The sequence below is a fragment of the Mesoplodon bidens genome, assembly GCF_964165515.1.
Source record: "Mesoplodon bidens genome assembly, chromosome: 3".
NCBI classification, from domain to species: Eukaryota; Metazoa; Chordata; class Mammalia; order Artiodactyla; family Ziphiidae; genus Mesoplodon; species Mesoplodon bidens.
The window spans coordinates 93,210,032-93,231,518 of NC_138178.1; the positions used below are offsets into that span (position 1 = coordinate 93,210,032).

Genomic DNA, 21,487 nt, shown 5'->3' on the forward strand with positions numbered 1-21,487 from the left:
GTTCTTTGGAAGTGAAAGAGCTCTTTAATTCAAGCCAGCCCAAATTTAAAGGAACAAAATATACAAGTTTAGAAGACTAAGTGACTTCCTAAATGTTTTCGTACTGGTCATGGACCAGAATAAGTCATTGTTAGTGAAGCTGAAGGTACATCTTCGACCAGTATTTGCCATTTGGTTCTTCTTGTTGTTACACAGTTATTTTGTGTGTGTGTGTGTGTGTGTGTCTTGAAGGTGGCTATACTAGAGAATTGTGATCATTTATACAGGTGTTTTACCTCCTTCCAAACAGAAAATAATATTTATGTCCATGACCTACTGACATTTCAACAAATCACTACAGTTTCCAAGGCAAAGGGAGCATCACTGTTCACATGTGACCTCCAGGTAAGTGTGGGCGAGATGAATTTTGACCTTGTGCTTTAATAAATGCAGCCTTTCCTACATCATTCCTACCATTAGATGGGAAGAATAACATTGATATCCAAACTCAGCAGAGACTCCAAAGAGAATATTTGATTTTGGATTGTATTAGAGAAATTTCCCCCTTAAAATGTTGAAACAGTTGCATTCTCTGTGTGTGCGCTACCGGACTGCTGTATTTCAGGAGGCAGCTAACCAATGCTTGCCATGGACAAACCATTAGTGGGAAATCAAGACTGTAACAGTACATGAACATAGCTCTAGGGCATTAAAGTGACTCTTGTTCTGAACGTATCATTGTGGTCTTTGTCTTTAGGGAGTTTTCATTATTTGGAAAAGACATTTCTCCTGATTTTGGCCAATTTGTCATCCTTCTTCAAACTCTGCGTCACCCCTCTACTCAGCTTTGATCACTTTTTAGCACTTGCGGTCTATATTGACGCTGCACCGTCTGTCGTATGCTTAGGCATTTCCGACCCCACTCCTTTAAAGGATTGACAGTGGGCCTGCTGTCACTGACACAGGCTGATCCCTGCCCCTGCAGGTATTGACAGCCATGAGCGAGAAGCATTTAAGAAAAAAAGGAGGAAGCAGTCATATAGGTTTTCCTCTCTGAATATAAAGGCCCATGACATTTGCTGGGACCAGGGTCTCTGACTGACAGCCCTTGGGGAGGAAGCGCTTCTCAGCCTGTTGTTTCTGAGCGCATCTTAGAGAGAATGGTGTGCTTTGGTTCAGCTTATCTGGCAGCATGACTTTGTATGACAAGGGATGTTCAGATTAGTAGCCTTTTCAGGGTAGAAAAATCTCTAATCTAGTTGTCAGTTCTGGAGTCATCGTGTGCACATCCTCATTTGCTCTGGATGTCTCTTCCCAGCACACAGAGACTGGGGAGGAGGTGTTGCGGATGTGTGTGGCTGTGAAAAAGAAGCTGCAGCTCTATTTCTGGAAAGACAGGGAATTTCATGAATTGCAGGTAAATTCCACTGTTTCCTGGTCCATGGGTTGGGTGAGAGCTGCTGCTAAGTTGACCCACAGCTTGAAAGACTTGCTTTTCAGTTCCTGTGAAGCTCAGGAGCCCAGTCTTGATGTTCTCCCCAGATGAATGCTCTGCTAGGAGTACCTATGAGTTACTTGTGCCCACTTGTCAAAGTCTCCTGGCCTTCAGAGGCAGGAGTAGGACAATTCTACATCTCTACAGATTCATTTATATCAAAGGGGCTTTTCATCTTTTCCGAATGAACCTTGTGGATCCAGTTCATGGGTGACTTGTATTTTTATTATGGGTGGTTTCCTGGCCTTGTGCTAAGAGAATTGTATTCAGATGAGGGTGAGAGTAATTTTGCAGAATGGGGGTGGAATAACAGGAAGGTCATGGTTTTTTTCCTTTAACATCTTTCCAACTGAACTCTTGCTATCTTTCTCCAGGGGGACTTCAGTGTACCAGATGTGCCCAAGTCCATGGCATGGTGTGAAAATGCTATCTGTGTGGGTTTCAAGAGAGACTACTACCTAATAAGGGTAAGATTTACTATTTTGCAAGTATCATCAGTTTACCTTGGGGAAGGTGATTATGAGTCTACCTGGGAGAGATGATTATGTGCTTCTGAACTGTAGGTCAAGAGACTTCCTTAAGTAGAGTTTTTGGCATAACAGGGTTTGTGTTTGTATGTTTGGTTACCTTTCATGCTCTAAACATCTTTCACAAATAAGATGTCTGTGTATCTTAAGCCAGGCAGAGTCAACTCTCAGTTCTCTACATAATGAATTATCCATATCCTGTATCTAGTTATTGGGCTAGATAATTAGGGCTGCATGCCTCTGTCCAGTAGCATTACCGTGGACTGCTATCTTGAGGCTTCAGTGCTGAGGAATTATATACTAATTTTAGTATTAATTATTTTTAAGACTTTGAGTTTCCTGCCCCCCAAAATCTTTTAGTATATTTGTTGTAAAAATTATTTTCACTGTTTTTTTTAAGTTTCAGAAGCCATATGTGTTTATTATAGAAAATAAGAAAATATAGATAAGGAAAAGAAAAGAAGTGCAAGTCATCCGTAGTTCTCCCACTCAGAAATAATCACTGTTAACATTTTGGTAATGGGCATCTGCCCTATTTACAAAAATCTCATGTTATACACATTGTTTTATAACCTGCTTTTTCTCTTAAGTGGTAAATATCCACGACATTGGTTTTCTTCCCCTCCAGTATGCAGACTGTATGTAAAAAAGGTTGGTTTACCATTCATTTTATAGAATAACAGAAATTCCTTAGCTTCATACCCCTCTCATAATCCAGACTTGACAATCCTGGAGGTCTTTCTCCCCACCTCCCACTTCCCTACTCCCTGCTGTGTTAGCTCTTCATTGTTTACCTAGTTAATATATTTGTTCCCTGTTTATATCCTTGGACTAGCCTAATTTTATCAGCATCAGAATTGCAAGCTCCTAGGCGAGTTACTGCTGTGTAACTGACTGCATAGCCACTAGGCAGACAGGTACCTGAGAGGAGTCTGTGAGGGGCGGGGGACGGAGCCAAAAGTTGGAAGAGGGCTCTGATTCCTCTGACTACCTTAGGTGTTGCCGTCAGCTTCTTGAGGGTGGAGTGTTCTGAGGGTGAGGAATCTTGCTTTAGGACCAGGTTATTCAAAACGTATTCATTTATTTGCAGACAGTAAAATTTATTCTTTTGGATGTGCAGTTCTGAGTTTTGACAGATGCCTCGAGTTGTATAACCACCACCACAATCAAGAGTCAGAACAGGGGACTTCCCTGGCAGTCCAGTGGTTAGGATTCTATGCCTCCACTGCAGCGGGCACAGGTTCGATCCCTGGTCAGGGAACTAAGATGCCGCATGCCGTGTGGCCAAAAAGAAAAAAAAAAAAGATTCAGAACAGTTCCATCATCCCAAGAAATTCCCTCATGCTGCCCCTTTGAAGTCAGCCCTCCTTCCACACCCCAACCTCTAGTAACCACCGATCTGTTCTTCATCTCTTATAGTTTTGCCTTTTCCAGAATGTCATATAAATGGGATCATACAGTATGTAGCCTTTTGAGCCTGGCTTCTTTCACTTAGCGTAAATGCATTTGACATCCAACTGTGTTGTGTGTGTGTCAATATATTCTTTTTGTGGCTGAATAGTATTCCATTGTATGGATGTACTACAGTTTGTTTATCCATTCATCAGTTGAAGGACAAAGTTTTTACAATTTTTATACATTATAAACAAAGCTACTATAAACTTTTGCACACAGATTTTTGTGTAAACACAGGTTTTCATTTCTCCTGAGGAAATGCCTAGGAATGGGATTGTTGGGTCCCATGGTAAGTGTATAGTTAACTTTATAAGAAGCCAACAAACAAAATGGCTGTACCATTTTGTGTTCTCACCAGCATCATATGAGAGTTCCAATTGCTTTGCATCCTCCCCAGCAATTGACATTGTTAGTTGCCAGGCTAGATGCTTGTCTCCACGTTAGAGAAAAAGAGAACTGGTTTGACGTTGTGATGACAAAATTTGTCATAACAGACTCTATAATATTTCTTTATGCCAAATAAGGAATATTATTGGCTTCTGTAGGTTTGGGGTTTTAACTTGATTTTTCCGGGCCATCTGTGTTCATGCCTCTGGCTGGAGAATGATGGGTGACTCATTTTGTGTCTTCCTATAGGTAGATGGAAAGGGGTCCAACAAAGAGCTATTTCCAACAGGAAAACAGCTGGAGCCCTTAGTTGCACCTCTGGCAGATGGAAAGGTGGCTGTGGGTCAGGATGATCTCACCGTGGTGCTCAATGAGGAGGGGATCTGCACACAGAAGTGTGCCCTGAACTGGACAGACATCCCAGTGGCCATGGGTGAGACCACCATAGCTTCTCTTTCCCACTTTGGGCCACCCTCGAAGAATGGAGCCCCATTCATAGCTTTAGCAGACAGTGGTTTCCAGTGTCATTCACTCTCAGTTCCCCTTCTTGTAAGTAGAAAAGTGTTTTAGGGTTATTAAAAATGGGATATTCTGGGGACTTCCCTGGCGGTCCAGTGGTTAAGACTCTGCACTTCCACTGCAGGGGGCACATCCCTGGTCAGGGAACTAAAATCCTGCATGCTGCGTGGTGTGGCCCCCCCGCCAAAAAAAAAAAAAGGGGATATTCTGGCTTTTGTAGGAAGTTGGGTTTTGCCCCAGAGGGGGAAGAATGTAAACAGAATTGTACATTTTAGGAAGTGATTGTCTACTACTACTATTTTTACCTCTTAGTTCCTTTTCTTTTACCTTCTTTTTAATGGTTTGTGTCCTCTGCCAAAAAGACTGCATTTGGAAATTAGTGGAAATTTTTTACTTCGTCCTATAATCCATATAACTCAGCATCAAAAGGTTTTTGATGTGGTAGTTATTGCTGCTCTTGTTTTTGTAGCTTAGAGGCACAGAGTGTGTTCAGGTGTGTCTGTCCTACACATCAGGTGTTTCTGCTCCTACACCTGCCTCAGGCTTCCAGCTCTCTGCGATGGTATTGCCTGGAAGCGTATCACCACACTGGCAGCAATTCATTTTTAGTCCAAAGAGTAAGAATTTTAGTTACTGCTGCGGAGAGGCATACAGACGTGCTGTCTTTAAGGGCTCTAGCTCGGGAAACAAGGATTACATCTTGCATAAAGAGATGAAACAACCCTGCTTAAGGCATTAAATCAGATGAGTTGAGATTTGGTAGTTGAGAAAGGGGAAGTTCATTGTTCAATTAATCAGTAAGAAGTTCCATTAAGATTGCACTAGACCAGGCAAGGAGTTCAGGATCTAGCTTAAAGAAAAATTTCTTTCATTTTAGGCAGAATAGTTTGAAAAATGAGCAGAAATGCAGAAGACATGCTGATTTGTGAGAGGGCATTACAGAGACTAACCTGACTGAAACAGGTGGTGTGGATTATGGAGGAATGAGGATGGGGCCAGTTGTTAGAGGCCCACTCGAAGGTCTGAGAGGCCATTAGATTCCTAAATGGTAGAATTGATAAAAGCATCATGTTCTCGGGTGGTTATTCAGGTGGTGATTAGAGATGAATAGACCAGAAGGAAGATAAATAAAAAGGACAGTATTTTATAGGGCTCAAGATTATGTATATTCACAAGTTTGCCATGGGTGGGGATGGTTAAGAGCTTCACAAGAAGCTTCGTGATGTTCTAGGGACCCTTGTTTTCCTTCAGAAGAAGAGGCTTGGTAGACTAGGTGAAGCTGTGCTGGAAGTAGGTTTCTGGTTCCCCAGAACCAGGGTACCCTGTTTTAAGACCTTTGTTAGTTCCCAGCCCCTTTGGCAGTGTTTCGCAAAAACATTTTTGTGCCTTAACACATGGAGGGAGGGAACATTCTTCCTGGGTAGGGTGGAAGAACACCATCTGACAGGAAGAAGACTAAATTTCTTATAGACTTCGATTATATTTCTGCTCTCCTCTTCACTACTGCACCCAGGCTCCAGTCATTTTGAAAGGACTCCCCATCCCTGTGCCTTCATCTGTGCTGTTGCCTCTTCCTTTTTTGTCTGCCCAGCAGCGTGCTGCTCATATGACAAGGCCCCCATTCAGTGGCACTTCCTCTCAGAAGTATTCTCTGACGCACAGGCAGAATTAGTCACTTCCCCCTTGGTGCTCCCACTGCCCTTTGAGGTTTCTCCGTCATGCTAGCCACACTGTCCCACTGGAGGCAGTGAGTTGTCTGTCTCCTCTGCTCGTGCAGGAGCTCTGTGGGCTCTGGGCTCACGTCTTGGTCCACTTTGAGAGTGCCTGAAACATCACAGCCTCTTAGTAAACGCTTGCTGATTGATGAATTACTGTCATTGTCCGCCATTCATTACATGCCTGCTGGACACCAGCCAGTCTGCCAAGTTTGAAGAAACAGAGAGATCCAGACCATCTCTGTCATCAAAGACTTGGGGAGACTGAATAAATGATAAGACATGACAACCAAAAGGGTTTCTAGTATAGATTACTTCTTTTATTGAATTAGACCTTATTAAAGTGGGCCAGATTTTAAAAGGACAGAGAAACTTTACATAGTTATACATATTAACATGAAAGAAAATTGTAATCGCTTTTTTTTTTTTTTTTTTTCGGTACGCGGGTCTCTCACTGTTGTGGCCCCTCCCGCTGCGGAGCACAGGCTCCGGACGCGCAGGCTCAGCGGCCATGGCTCACGGGCCCAGCCGCTCTGCGGCATGTGGGATCTTCCTGGACCGGGGCACGAACCTGTGTCCCCTGCATCGGCAGGTGGACTCTCAACCACTGCGCCACCGGGGAAGCCCGTAATCGCTTTTTTAAAATGAGGTCAGCATAAAAAAAGAATCCAGTACAAAAAAACATGCTATTACATTTTTTTTTTTTTTTTTTTTTTTTTTTTTTTTTTTTTTTTTTTTTTTTTTGCGGTACGCGGGCCTCTCACCGTTGTGGCCTCTCCCGTTGCGGAGCAGAGGCTCCGGATGCGCAGGCCCAGTGGCCATGGCTCATGGGCCCAGCCGCTCCGCGGCATGTGGGATCCTCCCGTACCGGGGCACGAACCCGTGTCCCCTGCATCGGCAGGTGGACTCTCAACCACTGCGCCACCAGGGAAGCCCCATGCTATTACATTTTATTTTTTGGTAAGATGAAAAATATCAACATAATAACAACAATAGCATTCAAACTGATGAAGGTATTACTAAGTCCTTAGTTTTTCCTCATTTCTGAGTTCCCTTCTGGCTTTGAAATTTTATTGTACTATTCATTTAGAGTATAAATTGTGAATAAAATATGAAAAAATTTTTATCTGAAAATAAATAATGAGGAAAATAAATTTATAGCAAGTTAGTCACACTAAGAAACTATTCTTATAAATATATTCTTTTTTTTTTTTTTTTTTTTTTTTTGCGGTATGCGGGCCTCTCACTGTTGTGGCCTCTCCCGTTGCGGAGCACAGGCTCCGGACGCACAGGCCCAGCAGCCATGGCCCACGGGCCCAGCCGCTCCGCGGCATGTGGGATCCTCCCAGACCGGGGCACGAACCTGTGTCCCCTGCATCTGCAGGCAGACTCTCAACCACTGTGCCACCAGGGAAGCCCTAAATATATTCTTTGAGGTTACATTTTTATATGATAATTGTGCCATCTAGTGGTTCATTTTTTACTAATTTTAAAAAAATTCTATTTTAATTGTGGTTAAAAAAACATAACATAAAACCTATCACCTTAATCATTTTTTCTTTTTTTTTTTACATCTTTATTGGAGTATAATTGCTTTACAATGTTGTGTTAGTTTCTGCTGTATAACAAAGTGAATCAGCTATATGTATACATATATCCCCATATCCCCTCCCTCTTGTGTCTCCCTCCCACCCTCCCTATCCCACACCGCTAGGTGGTCATAAAGCACAGAGCTGATCTCCCTGTGCTATGCGGCTGCTTCCCACTAGCTATCTATTTTACACTTGGTAGTGTATATATGTCAGTGAAACTCTCTCACTTTGTCCCGTCTTACCCTTCCCCCTCCCCATGTCATCAAGTCCATTCTCTATGTCTGCGTCTTTATTCCTGTCCTTCCCCTAGGTTCCTCAGAACCATTTTTTTTTTAAGATCCCATATATATGTGTTAGCATACGGTATTTGTTTTTCTCTTTCTGACTTCACTCTGTATGACAGACTCTAGGTCCATCCACCTCACTACAAATAACTCAATTTCATTTCCTTTCATGTCTGAGTAATATTCCATCGTATATATGTGCCACATCTTCTTTATCCATTCATCTGTCGATGGACACTTACGTTGCTTCCATATCCTGGCTATTGTAAATAGTGCTGCAGTGAACATTGTAGTACATGTCTCTTTTTGAATTATGGCTTTCTCAGGGTATATGCCCAGTACTGGGATTGCTGGGTGATATGGTAATTCTATTTTTAGTTTTTTAAGGAACCTCCATACTGTTCTCCATAGTGGCTGTATTAATTTACATTCCCACCAACAGTGCAAGAGGGTTCCCTTTTCTCCACACCCTCTCCAGCATTTATTGTTTGTAGACTTTTTGATGATGGCCATTCTGACCAGTGTGAGGTGATACCTCTTTGTGGTTTTGATTTGCGTTTCTCTAATGATCAGTGATGTTGAGCATCCTTTCATGTGTTCGTTGGCAATGTGTATATCTTCTTTGGAGAAATGTCTATTTATGTCTTCTGCCCATTTTTGGATTGGGTTGTTTGTTTTTTTGATATTGAGCTACATGAGCTGCTTGTATATTTTGGAGATTAATCTTTTGTCAGTTGCTTCGTTTGCAAATATTTTCTCACTTTCTGAGGGTTGTTTTTTGTCTTGCTTATGGTTTCCTTTGCTGTGCAGAAGCTTTTGAGTTTCATTAGGTCCCATTTGTTTATTTTTGTTTTTATTTCCATTTCTCTAGGAGGTGGGTCAAAAAGGATCTTGGTGTGATTTGTGTCAAAGACTGTTCTTCCTATGTTTTCCTCTAAGAGTTTTATAGTGTCTGGCCTTACATTTATGTCTTTAATCCATTTTGAGCTTATTTTTGTGTATGGTGTTATGGAGTGTTCTAATTTCATTCTTTTACATGTAGCTGTCCAGTTTTCCCAGCACCACTTATTGAAGAGGCTGTCTTTTCTCCATTGTATATTCTTGCCTCCTTTGTCAAAGATAAGGTGACCATATATGCATGGGTTTATCTCTGGGCTTTCTATCCTGTTCCATTGATCTATATTTCTGTTTTTGTGCCAGTACCATACTGTCTTGATTACTGTAGCTTTGTAGTATAGTCTGAAATCAGGGAGCCTGATTCCTCCAGCTCCATTTTTCTTTCTCAAGATTGCTTTGGCTATTTGGGGTCTTTTGTGTTTCCATAGAAATTGTGAAATTTTTTGTTCTAGTTCTGTGAAAAATGCCATTGGTAATTTGATAAGAATTGCATTGAATCTGTATATTGCTTTGGGTAGTATAATCATTTTTGCAATGTTGATTCTTCCAATCCAAGAACATGGTATATCTCTCCATCTGTTGGTATCATCTTTAATTTCTTTCATCAGTGTCATATAGTTTTCTGCATACAGGTCTTTTATCTCCTTAGGTAGGTTTATTCCTAGGTGTTTTATTCTTTTTGTTGCAGTGGTAAATGGGAGTGTTTCCTTAATTTCTCTTTCAGATTTTTCATCATTAGTGTATAGGAATGCAAGAGATTTCTGTGCATTAATTTTATATCCTGCTACTTTACCAGATTCATTGATTAGCTCTAGTAGTTTTCTGGTAGCATCTTTAGGATTCTCTATGTATAGTATCATGTCATCTGCAAACAGTAACAGCTTTACTTCTTCTTTTCCAATTTGGATTCCTTTTATTTCTTTTTCTTCTCTGATTGCTGTGGCTAAAACTTCCAAAACTGTTGAATAATAGTGGTGAGAGTGGGCAGCCTTGTCTCATTCCTGATCTTAGAGGAAATGCTTTCAGTTTTTCACCATTGAGAACGATGTTGGCTGTGGGTTTGTCATCTATGGCCTTTATTATGTTGAGGTAAGTTCCCCCTACACCTCCTTTCTGGAGAGTTTTTATTATAAATGGGTGTTGAATTTTATTGAAAGCTTTTTCTGCATCTGTTGAGATTATCATATGATTTTTTATCCTTCAATTTGACCTTAACCATTTTTAAGTGCACAGTTCAGTAGTGTTATGTATATTCACATTGTCGCGCAGCACATTTCAGAACTTTTTCATCTTGTAAAACTAAAACTCTGTACTTATTAAACAAGAACCCATTTTCCCCTCCCTCAGCGCTTGGCACCATTCTACTTTCTATTTTTATGAATTTGACACACTAGTTACCTCATGTAAGAAAATGACTACACCGAGAATGCCATCCAGCTGCCTTCTCTGTGAACCATTGAGCATTAGGTGGAGTTCTGCATCTTTTCGCTGTGAAAATCTCAGGCAGAAATAACATTGGCCAGAAATGTGGATCTCTTTCTCTAACATAATTCTAGGGAAAAAAAAAAAAAAGAACTTGCCCTCCTCTTGCCTTTCCTAAGAGAATGAAAGAAGTTATGTAACCTTGTTCTCCCACTGACTCGTTAGGGGAGCTGCAGCTGGCCTTGGTCTGGCCTGGCTTTGTGACGGATGAGACAGGAGCCAGTGATGCTTTCACCCAGCTCTCTCAGGGAAACAGTAGGAGTGGAGTCATGTCCCTCTGAGCAAAGCTGGATGCATCCTTTTTGTGCAGGAGATTTAGCATCACTGAGACAAACATTTTTTTTTCTTTGTGTATCACAGTGTAGGATCCTGGCTTGGTATTTGACTAGTGGACCATTTGGAGATCCAAGTGCAGCTTAGAACTGAGAAGCTGAAACAGTCCATAACCCTAAAGGCTTAGAGCAGAAGCGCAACTCAAGATGTTCTCTCTTGTGCAGAGCACCAGCCTCCCTACATCATTGCAGTGTTGCCTCGATATGTGGAGATCCGGACATTTGAGCCAAGGCTTCTGGTCCAGAGCATTGAATTGCAAAGGCCCCGTTTCATTACCTCAGGAGGGTAAGGAATTTCTTTCTTGACTGTATCTGCCATATTATTGCAAAGCTTTAAAGTCATCTGTGTTATCATAAAGCCAGCGCTCTTTTGCTAATCCTCTTACTCCTGTCTCCAGATCAAACATTATCTATGTGGCCAGCAACCATTTTGTTTGGAGACTCATTCCAGTCCCCATGGCAACCCAAATCCAACAGCTTCTCCAGGACAAGCAGTTTGAATTGGCTCTGCAGCTTGCAGTAAGTCTTGTTTCTGAGATTTGGGTGTGAGAAATGGGCCTTCCTCATTGTTCTCCAGAGTAGCGGATTTTAGTTTAGATGTTCTTATTTAGTTTGGACTGGAGGAATAAACACAGAGCTGAAAGTCAGGGGGCTTGGATTCAGGATCTGACCCTGCCATAAAATATCTATGTGACTCTAAATGATTTCAGTATCTCAGTTTGCTTATCTGTCAAATGTAGAATGAATGCAAATTATACTAATAGTATTTCATAGAATTAATAGGACAGTAAAATAATTTAATAGATATGGTATGGCCTTGAAAAATTAAAGACAATGTTAACATTAAAATAACAGTGATAACTGTCAAGATTACAGTGTGGTTGAATGCAGCAACTACAGGGCCTCTCAAAATCCCTTTCACCAGTAGTCTCCTGGGCTTGGGTAAGCAGACCTTCTTTAAGGTATTCTGAACCCACCTCAGGGTGCTACATTCAGCAGGGCTGCAGTCACAAGACTCACTCTCCTTGAATGGATGGGATGTTACTCGTGGGATGTTACTCACAGCAAAGTACTGACCATACTGTTCTTTCAGTGATGCTCTCATTGCCAAAACACTTCTTGGAGATTGACTTTCAAGTCTTGTTTTATTCTTTTAAACATCCCCAGTGGTGATTATTGTCATCTCTAAGGGGTGGATTTGATTTTATGAAACAACTAAAAGTCATTCCAAGCCTCACTTAGTCATTAAACTGGACAATGCTAATTTGAGAGATTTTTTGAAGATAATAGTAGGAAAACTTAGTTTTCAGCGTATCTTATAAATTACTTCTGAAAGGAAAACAGTGGGCACAAATTTTGGAATACATATGTTTATAATTCTATATGGTATATACTTTTTGAGCAACATTTATTTTGGGTGTATAAGTTCTAGATATAAAACAAAAATCCAGTCTTAGTAGTTAGACACATTTAATATACCATAGATTGTTTCTGTCTTGGGCCATTTAATTTTAGCATCTTACTGTTTTTTTCCCCACTCATCTATTGCTCTAAATTATTTTATTTTCATTTTTAAAATAATGATACCCATGAACCCACCATCCTACCCCCAAAAAATAACGTACATAACCTATATGTCCCTCCCCATCCCATCCCTCTGCCTACCCTCCAGACACAGCCATTATCCTAACTTTGTGTTTATCGTGCCCTTAAAAATTTTTTTGTTTAATCTTTCACATATATTTGTGTGATTGAATATGTATTTAGTTTTTGAACTTTATAAAAAGGGTATTATGTAGCACATAGCTTTTTTTAATATCTATTTTTCTTAAAAGGAAGGTCTCAGGTCTTTCCAGTGATCTTCCTGCTGCAGGTTGTCTGTTTAATCTTCAGTAGAGAAGATGGAAGTGGGTTTCCATTTTCCCTTCTCTTTTCTAGGCTTGTACTTACTATGTGTTCTGCTCTATGACAAAAGAAGGTTGCTTGATATCATCTTAGCTCTTGAGGAACCTATCTTTTATTTAAATTAATCAGAGAACGTACATGAAACTTTCAGAGGGCAGTTATGTACTAAACTTTGCTTTGGGCTGGAAAAGGCATCCTAAGGTTGGACCTTTTAAGGATAGGTAGGAGCAGGAGCAGGAAACAGGGAGAGTTACAGAGCCCGAGGAAGTTAAGTGAAAACAGGGCTTCCCTGGTGGCGCAATGGTTGAGAATCCGCCTGCCAATGTGGAGGACACGGGTTCGTGCCCCGGTCCGGGAGGATCCCACATGCCACAGAGCAACTAGGCCCGTGAGCCACAACTACTGAGCCTGCGCATCTGGAGCCTGTGCTCCGCAACAAGAGAGGCCGCGATAGTGAGAGGCCCGCGCACCGCGATGAAGAGTGGCCCCTGCTTGCCACAACTAGAGAAAGCCCTCGCACAGAAATGAAGACCCAACACAGCCATAAACAAACAAACAAACAAACTCCTACCCCCAACGTCTAAAAAAACAGAAGGAAAAACAAGTGTGGAAACAAGTATTTCCAGGATGCTTGGAGCCCATCCTGACTGGCATGTAGGGTGTGGCTTGAATGTCTGGGAATAACCTAGCTAAGGAGGCTGTGCCAGGCTTTGAGAGCCTTTAAAACACCAAGCAGGAGAGCTTAGCCCAAGCGTGGCGACATGCTGGTGATGGCCTGGGCTAGGGTGAACGCAGTAGAAGAGGAAAAGAAAAGAGGGAAAACATGGAGAGACCTTTTTTTTTTTTTTAATTGGGGTATAGTTGACATGGAGAGACATTTCGAAGGAAGAAGTTAAATGTGGCAAAGATTGGTTAAAAAGGATATAAGGGGGGAAAAGGTTAAAGGAAGAAGCAGAGATAATAAGTAGTTCTATTTATTTGGCTTTTACTGTGAACAGACCTTTCCCAACTGTGTCAGCTGTGTTAAGCGTCTTTCATTCCTTGAGCAGGCCATGTTCTCTCTGTCATTTTAGGGCCCTGCACACACGTGCTGTCCTCTTGGCCTGGAATCCCCTCCCGTCTGTCACCTGCCAGCCTCGCCTGGCCAACTTCAGTTCACCCTTTGTGTCTCAGTTTACATTCCTCCTGGGATCCTTCCTGGACCCACTGCTCACACTAGACTGAATACCCTACCCACATGCTTCTATCATCACTCACCATGTTTTGTTTTGATTTTTTGTTTTTAAATGAAACTCTAGACTTTATTCAGATTTCACCAAGTTTTTCCAGTAATGTCCCTTTTTCTGTTCCAGGTTCAAATCCAGAAATCACATTGTATTTAGCTGTCATGCATTCTTAGTGTCCTCTGATCTGTGGCAGTTTCTTAATCTTTCCTTGTTTTTCATGACCCTGACAGTTTTCAGGAGTACTGGTCAGGTATTTTGTAGAAACCCTATTGTATTTTAATTGCATAGTGACTTATGATTAGAATGTAAGGGCAGTCTGTGAGGGCATAGCATGTTTCAGGGTATTGTCTGTTACCTGGTGTATGCTGAATAAATATTTGTTGAGTGAGTGAGCTCCTACCTATTATATTCTCTTATCAGGAAATGAAAGATGATTCCGACAGTGAAAAACAGCAACAGATCCATCACATCAAGAACTTGTATGCCTTCAACCTCTTCTGCCAGAAGCGTTTTGATGAGTCCATGCAGGTCTTTGCTAAACTTGGCACAGGTAACAAGTGGGTATGGCCTAGGGATAAGGAACTAAATCAAGGGAGGGGGAACTGGAAAGGATGGGGAGAAATGACACCAGACTTCTGAGAATGGGGAAAGTTTACGCTCATCTAAATTGATCCTCGTACCTAACAGGATCCTGTGGGTAGCCACGTGGCTACATATTTACAGTCCTGATCTTATGACTCTGGTCTCACCTACATATACAGACTTCCAGTTTTCTGGGATGCTTTGCCCTTGCCATTAGAGGAAGGTAGCAGAAAGTCATTCAAGTCAACACATGTGTGTTTGATCATCTAGTGGTTATTGACTGCTGTTCTAGACAAAAGTCACTGGCCTGAACTTAGTAGGATTCAACAGTAGGTCATTTTTTAAAAATTTATTAATTTAATTAATTTATTTTTGGCTGTGTTGTGTCTTCGTTGATGCACGCGGGCTTTTCTCTAGCTGTGGTGAGCGGGGGCTACTCTTCGTTGCGGTGCATGGGCTTCTCACTGCAGTGACTTCTCTTGTTCAGAGCTCGGGCTCTAGGCACGTGGGCTCAGTAGTTGTGGCACACAGGCTTAGTTGCTCTGCAGTTTGTGGGATCTTCCCAGACCAGGGATCGAGTCCGTGTCCCCTGCATTGGCAGCCAGATTCTTAACCACTGCACCACCAGGGAAGTCCCACCTGTAGGTCATTTTTAAGAGCCACGTAGGGCAGTGCTGCAAATCCCTTTCTTTTCTCAGTGTCCTAAAAGCTCTCTAGACACTAGAGCATTGTGATGAGGAGCAGGTACTTTGGAGTCAGACTGCCTGACCTCAGGCAGACTGGACTCTCTCTGCTTCAGTTTTCTCCTCTGCAAAACAGGGAGAATAATACTACTCACCTCACAGTGTGGCAGTGAAGATTTTATCAAGTGCTTAGAACAGGAAAGTGCTTAGAACAGTGTGTGGTACTTAATAAATGCCAGGTAAGTGTTTGCTGTTATTATTATTAAATTTTTCATTTGGGTATAGTCCATTTTTTGCTTAATTTAGATCAATCTATATATACTTGGCTTGACTCTCTATCTCCTCTTTTTTCCTCCTCTTTGTTTACCTTTTTTCCATCTTCCCTTGACCTTGGCCAGCAATAAACTGTGGTAACTCCCTGTATCAGTTAAGGTTCTTGGTTGTGAGCAGTAAAGACCAGTTCTGGAGAATTCAAACAGTATCTGGTTAAATTAAGCATGGCTTATTGGAATATTAAGGGAATGGCAGGTGGAGGAGCCTACCAAATGAATGGGGAACCAGGCTTGGGAATAGTAGGAACCAAGGTTGCTCTGGAGGGCCTCCCAGCAGGAAATAGGAAGCTGGACAGTAATCCCTTTGTAGCCAGGTCAGCCGAGGCAGCCCTCCACTGGCACGGCCACTTCCTCAGTTGTTACTACCACCGCCTCCCCTGTTGTTGCATCCTCAATAAACGGTGCCCCCATCCGCTTGTATTAGCTGTCTAATGCCATGTAGCAAATTATCCCAAAAGTTAGTGACTTAAAATACCAACTCATCTGTTATCTCTCTTGGTATCTGTTGGTTAGGAATTTGGGAAGTGCTCAGCTGGGCAGTTCTTGCTTGGGGTCTCTCATGTGGTTGCAGTTGTGTACTGGATGGGCTACCTTTATCTGAAGTCTTGACAGGGCTAGAGGATCTACTTCCAAGGTGGCTCACTCTCATAGTTCACATGTTGGTGCTGCTTATGGGCTGCAGGCCTCAGTTCTTGTCCAGGTGGGTATCTCCATAGGGTTGCTTGAGTGTCCTCATGCAGAGAGACTGGCTTTTCCTGGAGTGAGTGATCCAGGAGGCCTAGGTGAAAGCCTCAGTGCCTTTTATGATGGTCACTTCTCCTGTATTCTATTGATATACAAGGGCTTTCCAAGTTCAAGGCAAGGGAACACAGACCCCACCTCATGATGGAGGAGTATCAGCATTACATAAAAGAAGCATGTAGGACTGGATATATGTTGATGTGTGCCATACTGCTTGTCATCCTTGAATCACTTTCTCAAGATCAAAGGGATCTGATTGGCCAGGATTAGTCATGGTCTCCCTCCTTCTGACTGTCCTAGGGGTGGGAAAGGAGGTTGTGGCTATACTCTGCTTCTAAAGGCAAAGATAGTTGCCTGAACTATTCTCCCACCAAGACTACACATGGTCTGGAAGAAGGAGCTCACCAAAATGAAATAGTTTGCTCTTAAGAAGGAGGATGGAAGCTGGGTACCCTGAAATTGATAAATATTTACCATCCTTCCTTTGAATGAACTCAGTTGGGGCATTTGTTTTCAGTATGCCACCAGCTCTTTGGGAAGACACTGGAATAATAAGATAAAACTGCTGTAACAACTTGACCCTTCTTCCATGTACCAACAATACTTGAACTTTAAAATCAATCCTAATGAAGCTACTACTTTTTTTTTTTTTTTTTTTTTTTGTGGTATGCGGGCCTCTCACTGCAGAGGCCTCTCCTGTCGCAGAGCACGGGCTCCGGACGCGCAGGCCCAGCGGCCATGGCTCACGGGCCTAGCCGCTCCGCGGTATGTGGGATCTTCCTGGTACGGGGCACGAACCCGCGTCTCCTGCATCAGCAGGCGGACTCTCAACCACTGCGCCACCAGGGAAGCCCGAAGCTACTACTTTTTAACTTGTTCACTCCACAAATATATACTGAGCTCTTAAGAGAGTGCAGTGCATTCTGCTGGGCCCCAAACAACAGTAATCAGACAGGAATTCTGCTTTCAAAGAGCAGTCTAGTAGGGAAGATAAGGCACGAGTGGACCCTTACCAGCAGCAGGAGGTATGTGCTGGTGGTGATGTGGTCTGGGGGCGGCTGGCTATTGACTGGGCCTTTGGGGCCTTTTGGGCAGCATCTCCATTGACTGACTTCAATCTAAGGACTGGTCCTTAGGTCCTATAGTGGATATTCTTAGTATATTCAGAGATCATCAGACCACTAGTGACAGATTGACCCTGACACATGAGACTGATATATTAATAGAATGTCCCTTTATTTGCTTACAGTAGGGAGGCTAGATCCCTTACAATGGCCAGAATATTCGTGTGGCACCCAGGGTGCCCTTTTTTATATGTATCGAGGTACAGGCATTTTTGCTATAATTCCTTGAATGTGGTCCTGCAGAACCTTATGTTCTATAACAAATATGAAAAATAACAGGACTTAAGGGGCAAATAAGATTGGAGCAGACCTCTCAAATCCTAGGCAGCTGTGTAACTAGAACACTAATAAAAATAACTGTCCTACTAAAATGAAATTCCCACTGTTTTTGGTACCCATCATGAGAGTCCTTTGCTATCTTAAACTCTGGGGCTGTGCTTTCTCTTTTGAGATAAGATCTTTGAGAACATTTCCTTCTAATAGTTTCATCAAAGTAAAAAATCTGATCCTGGGTGCAGACTTCTTTATGAGACCTCCAAAACAATTAATGGGGAGGAAACACCTTTGCTTCATTTTTACTCTCATCTTCCCCAGATGGCTTAACTTAGTAGAAAATATAGTGGTTTTTGAAGCTACTAATCAGCCATTACTTGCATTAAAAGAGGGTACTTTTATAGGATTTTCAGCTCTTTTCTTTAGATCTTCCTGTATAAGTTAAGGTTTCTCATTAATTGTAAGAAAGCTTGCCCCTGGTCACTTCAAAACATTAACAAGCTGGGGAAAATTGCATACCAACCAAAACAACTTTTGCCTCGTACCTACACCATTCTCCCACTTGTCAGCTGCACATGAGCCAATTCAGATTTAAAAATCTATCACACATAGTATAATACCCTCTAGGTCCATCCATGTTGTTGCCAATGGCAAATTTCATTCCTTTTTATGACTAACATTCCGTTGTGTGCATATATATATATGCCACATCTTCTTTACCCATTCATGTATCGATGGGCACTTAGGTTGCTTCCATGTCTTGGCAAAAATAATGCTGCAGTAAACATTAGCGTGCATATATTTTTTTGAATTAGTGTTTTTATTTTCTTTGGATAAATACCCAGAAGTGGAATTGTTAGATTGTATGGTAGTTCTATTTTTAATTTTTTGAAGAACCTCCATACTGTTTTCCCTAGTAGCTGCACCAATTTACATTCCCACCAACAGTGCATAAGGGTTCCCTTTTCTCCACGTTCTTACCAACACTTGTTATTTCTTGTCTTTTTGGTAATAGCCATTTTTTTTTTTTTTTTTTTTTGGATGCGTTGGGTCTTCGTTGCTGTGCGCTGGCTTTCTGTAGTTGCGGTGAGCAGGGGCTACTCTTCGTTGCAGTGCGCGGGCTTCTCATTGCGGTGACTTCTCTTGTTGTGGAGCACAGGCTCTAGGCACGCGGGCTTCAGTAGTTGTGGCACGCAGGCTTCAGTAGTTATGGCTCGCGGGCTGTAGAGTGCAGGCTCAGTAGTTGTGGTGCACGGGCTTAGTTGCTCCTCGGCATGTGGGATCTTCCCGGACCAGGGCTCGAACCGATGTCCCCTGCATTGGCAGGTGGATTCTTAACCACTGCACCACCAGGGAAGCCCCAAGAGTCATTCCTTTTAAAAAGTCAATCTGGAACTTATATTGCTGTAGAACTAGTCTTGTTTTAGTTTGTCCATAAATTGCTGTGTTCCTTTCTGGGGAATCATGTTCACCTTCCATGTAGATCCTACACATGTGATGGGCCTGTACCCAGACCTGCTACCCACAGACTACAGGAAGCAGCTACAGTATCCTAACCCGCTGCCTGTGCTCTCTGGGGCTGAGTTGGAGAAGGCTCACTTAGCTCTGATTGACTACCTGACACAGGTAGGTATATACAGAAGTATATGGAAGAGTTTACCTGGAAGTTCCAGTACCTGCTTCTCTATGGCGGGGAACTGGGGGCCTTCTGTAATGCCACAGGTATTCCATAAATGAACACTATTGAAGTGTGTGGGGGGGCACATTTTTTTCTGCTTCATCTCCCTGCTTAACAATAGTATTGAGCTCTTTTTTGCCAAATCCTGATACCAGGAAACACATTCAGTTCATGGTAAATTCACACTAAGCTATTATAGGAACTAAAAAGAGAAAAGTTTAGTTGATAGAAAAGAATACATTTTTTTAAAACAAACTTTTTGGGAACATATATACTTTCGGAAAAAAATATATGTTCTATGCAGCAAACTTGGAAAACACAGAAAAGTATAAAACAAAAATAAAAATCACCTATAGCTCTACCACCCAGAGAAAATTAACTAACATTTTAGTGTTGTCCTTCCAGACTTTTATTTGTACCTGTGAATAATTTTTGTTTATTTATATATTAGTTTACTTATTACAAATGGATATCAAGCTATATATTATTTTATAGCTTACTTTTAAAACATTTAGGCACATATTAGGAAAGTCCTTCCCTGTCATTAAATATTCTTCTATAACATGTTTTATTTTAGGGGGAGTATTTAGATTTAAATTATTTTCAATTTAATGTTATGGGCAGATAAGTGAAATTTTCATGTCAGCACTAAAACTAATGTCTCCATTGAAGCCTCTGAACCCTACATTTCTGTGCACCCACTCAGAGTCAGAGAACTCCCTAAATTTATTTATTTATTTAAATTTATTTAAATATTTGTTTAAATTATTTATTTATTTATTTCCTGTGCACCCACTCAGAGTCAGAGAACTTACTAAATTTTTTCCCAAAAGTGTTCTGCTGACCTTTGTAAGGGGTCCTCTGGATGGGCATGAAAAGTATTGCTAGAAAAATTGTAAGCCAGCTTCCCATCACCCGCTTCTGGGTCAGTGGGTGTCCCACAGGTCCAGTCAGGCATCCATTGCCTTGGCATTTCCTTGACATTGGACTCCAGGGGTGGCTGGCAGCCCACAAGGAGCACAGAAACTTGCCTCTGTCTGCATACTGCACACCCCATGAGCCACGTGAAAAATGGTTCCCGGGGCTGAAAGTCTCCCAAGCATGTGGCATTACAGAAAACCCTCTATTTTCAACATCTTAGCTTTAGGGGACTCCAAGCATACATTTTTCCCTGGCCTTCTCCACTGAGCTTGGAATATGTGGAGATAACTGACATGAGCATTGTGCCAGAGAGTTGGTAGAACAAATTAGACCATGGGCGTGTCAGACATAAAATGGTACAAACTGGATGATTCCGTTTATATAAAGTTCGAGAACAGGGGAAAAGTAATCTCTAGTGATAGAAATCAGATCAGTGGGGGTAGAGGGTGGGTGAGATTCTTTGGGAAGAGCACAAGGGAACTTTCAGGGGTAAAAGAAATGTTTCATTTTTTGATTGGGATGGTGGTTACATGCATGTATATATCTGTCAAAACGCATCTGATAGTATACTTTTGAGGGATACATTTTATTATATATAACATACCTCAATAAAGTTGATTTAAAAAAAGAAAAGAACACAGGCTTTGGAATCAGACCCTAATTTGAAATATGCCTCTGCCACTTAGGAGGTATCTAATATCTGTGCCTTAGGTTCTTCACTTATAAAATGGGGCTAATATTACCTGCATTTGTTTTAGGTTTACAATAAGATAATATATAAAGTGCTTGGCATAGTGCCTGGTCTGTAGTAAATACTCAGTAGATAATTGTCTTTGTGTCTGGTGATTTGGTGGTCATCTATTTTGATCCCTGATAAAAATTGAATGCTAATGTGGGATCAGGGTGGGTAAGTGTGAGCTGATTTAGACGTATTTGGAATTGCCTAGTAGCTCGGGTGATAAAGAAAGATTTAGTCCTGGCCTTGACCCCGCATTTTTGGCCTTGGCAGAAACGAAGCCAATTGGTCAAGAAGCTGAATGACTCTGATCACCAGTCTAGCACCTCCCCGCTCATGGAAGGCACTCCTACCATCAAATCCAAGAAGAAGCTGCTGCAAATCATTGACACCACCCTGCTCAAGTGCTACCTCCATGTGAGTTCTCCAGCACTCGGGTCCCCACAGTCCCCTACTCTGGGGTCCCTGCCCCTGGTAAGAGTGAAGCCTTTGATGACAGGAACCAGCTACTCTTGGCCTGACGTCTGTGAGCTTCTTGGAATTGAGGGGATACGGCGAGATGTTGACCCAGAATCTTACAGTGGGCTGGTCTTCTCTGCTAAGATGGGGGTTAGTGCTACGA

General features: G+C 42.0%; 1 protein-coding gene across 1 annotated transcript in view; it reads left to right on the top strand.

Annotated features, from left to right (window-relative positions):
- VPS39 (VPS39 subunit of HOPS complex) overlaps positions 1 to 21,487 on the top strand; it is a 48,747-nt gene that overhangs the window by 17,690 nt on the left and 9,570 nt on the right. Inside the window, exons 5-13 of the mRNA XM_081229253.1 lie at positions 290 to 384; positions 1,298 to 1,396; positions 1,849 to 1,941; positions 4,093 to 4,276; positions 10,830 to 10,950; positions 11,063 to 11,183; positions 14,216 to 14,345; positions 19,014 to 19,156; positions 21,139 to 21,282. Coding sequence (XP_081085379.1) covers positions 290 to 384; positions 1,298 to 1,396; positions 1,849 to 1,941; positions 4,093 to 4,276; positions 10,830 to 10,950; positions 11,063 to 11,183; positions 14,216 to 14,345; positions 19,014 to 19,156; positions 21,139 to 21,282 — 1,130 coding nt within the window. The remainder of the gene's footprint in view (positions 1 to 289; positions 385 to 1,297; positions 1,397 to 1,848; positions 1,942 to 4,092; positions 4,277 to 10,829; positions 10,951 to 11,062; positions 11,184 to 14,215; positions 14,346 to 19,013; positions 19,157 to 21,138; positions 21,283 to 21,487) is intronic.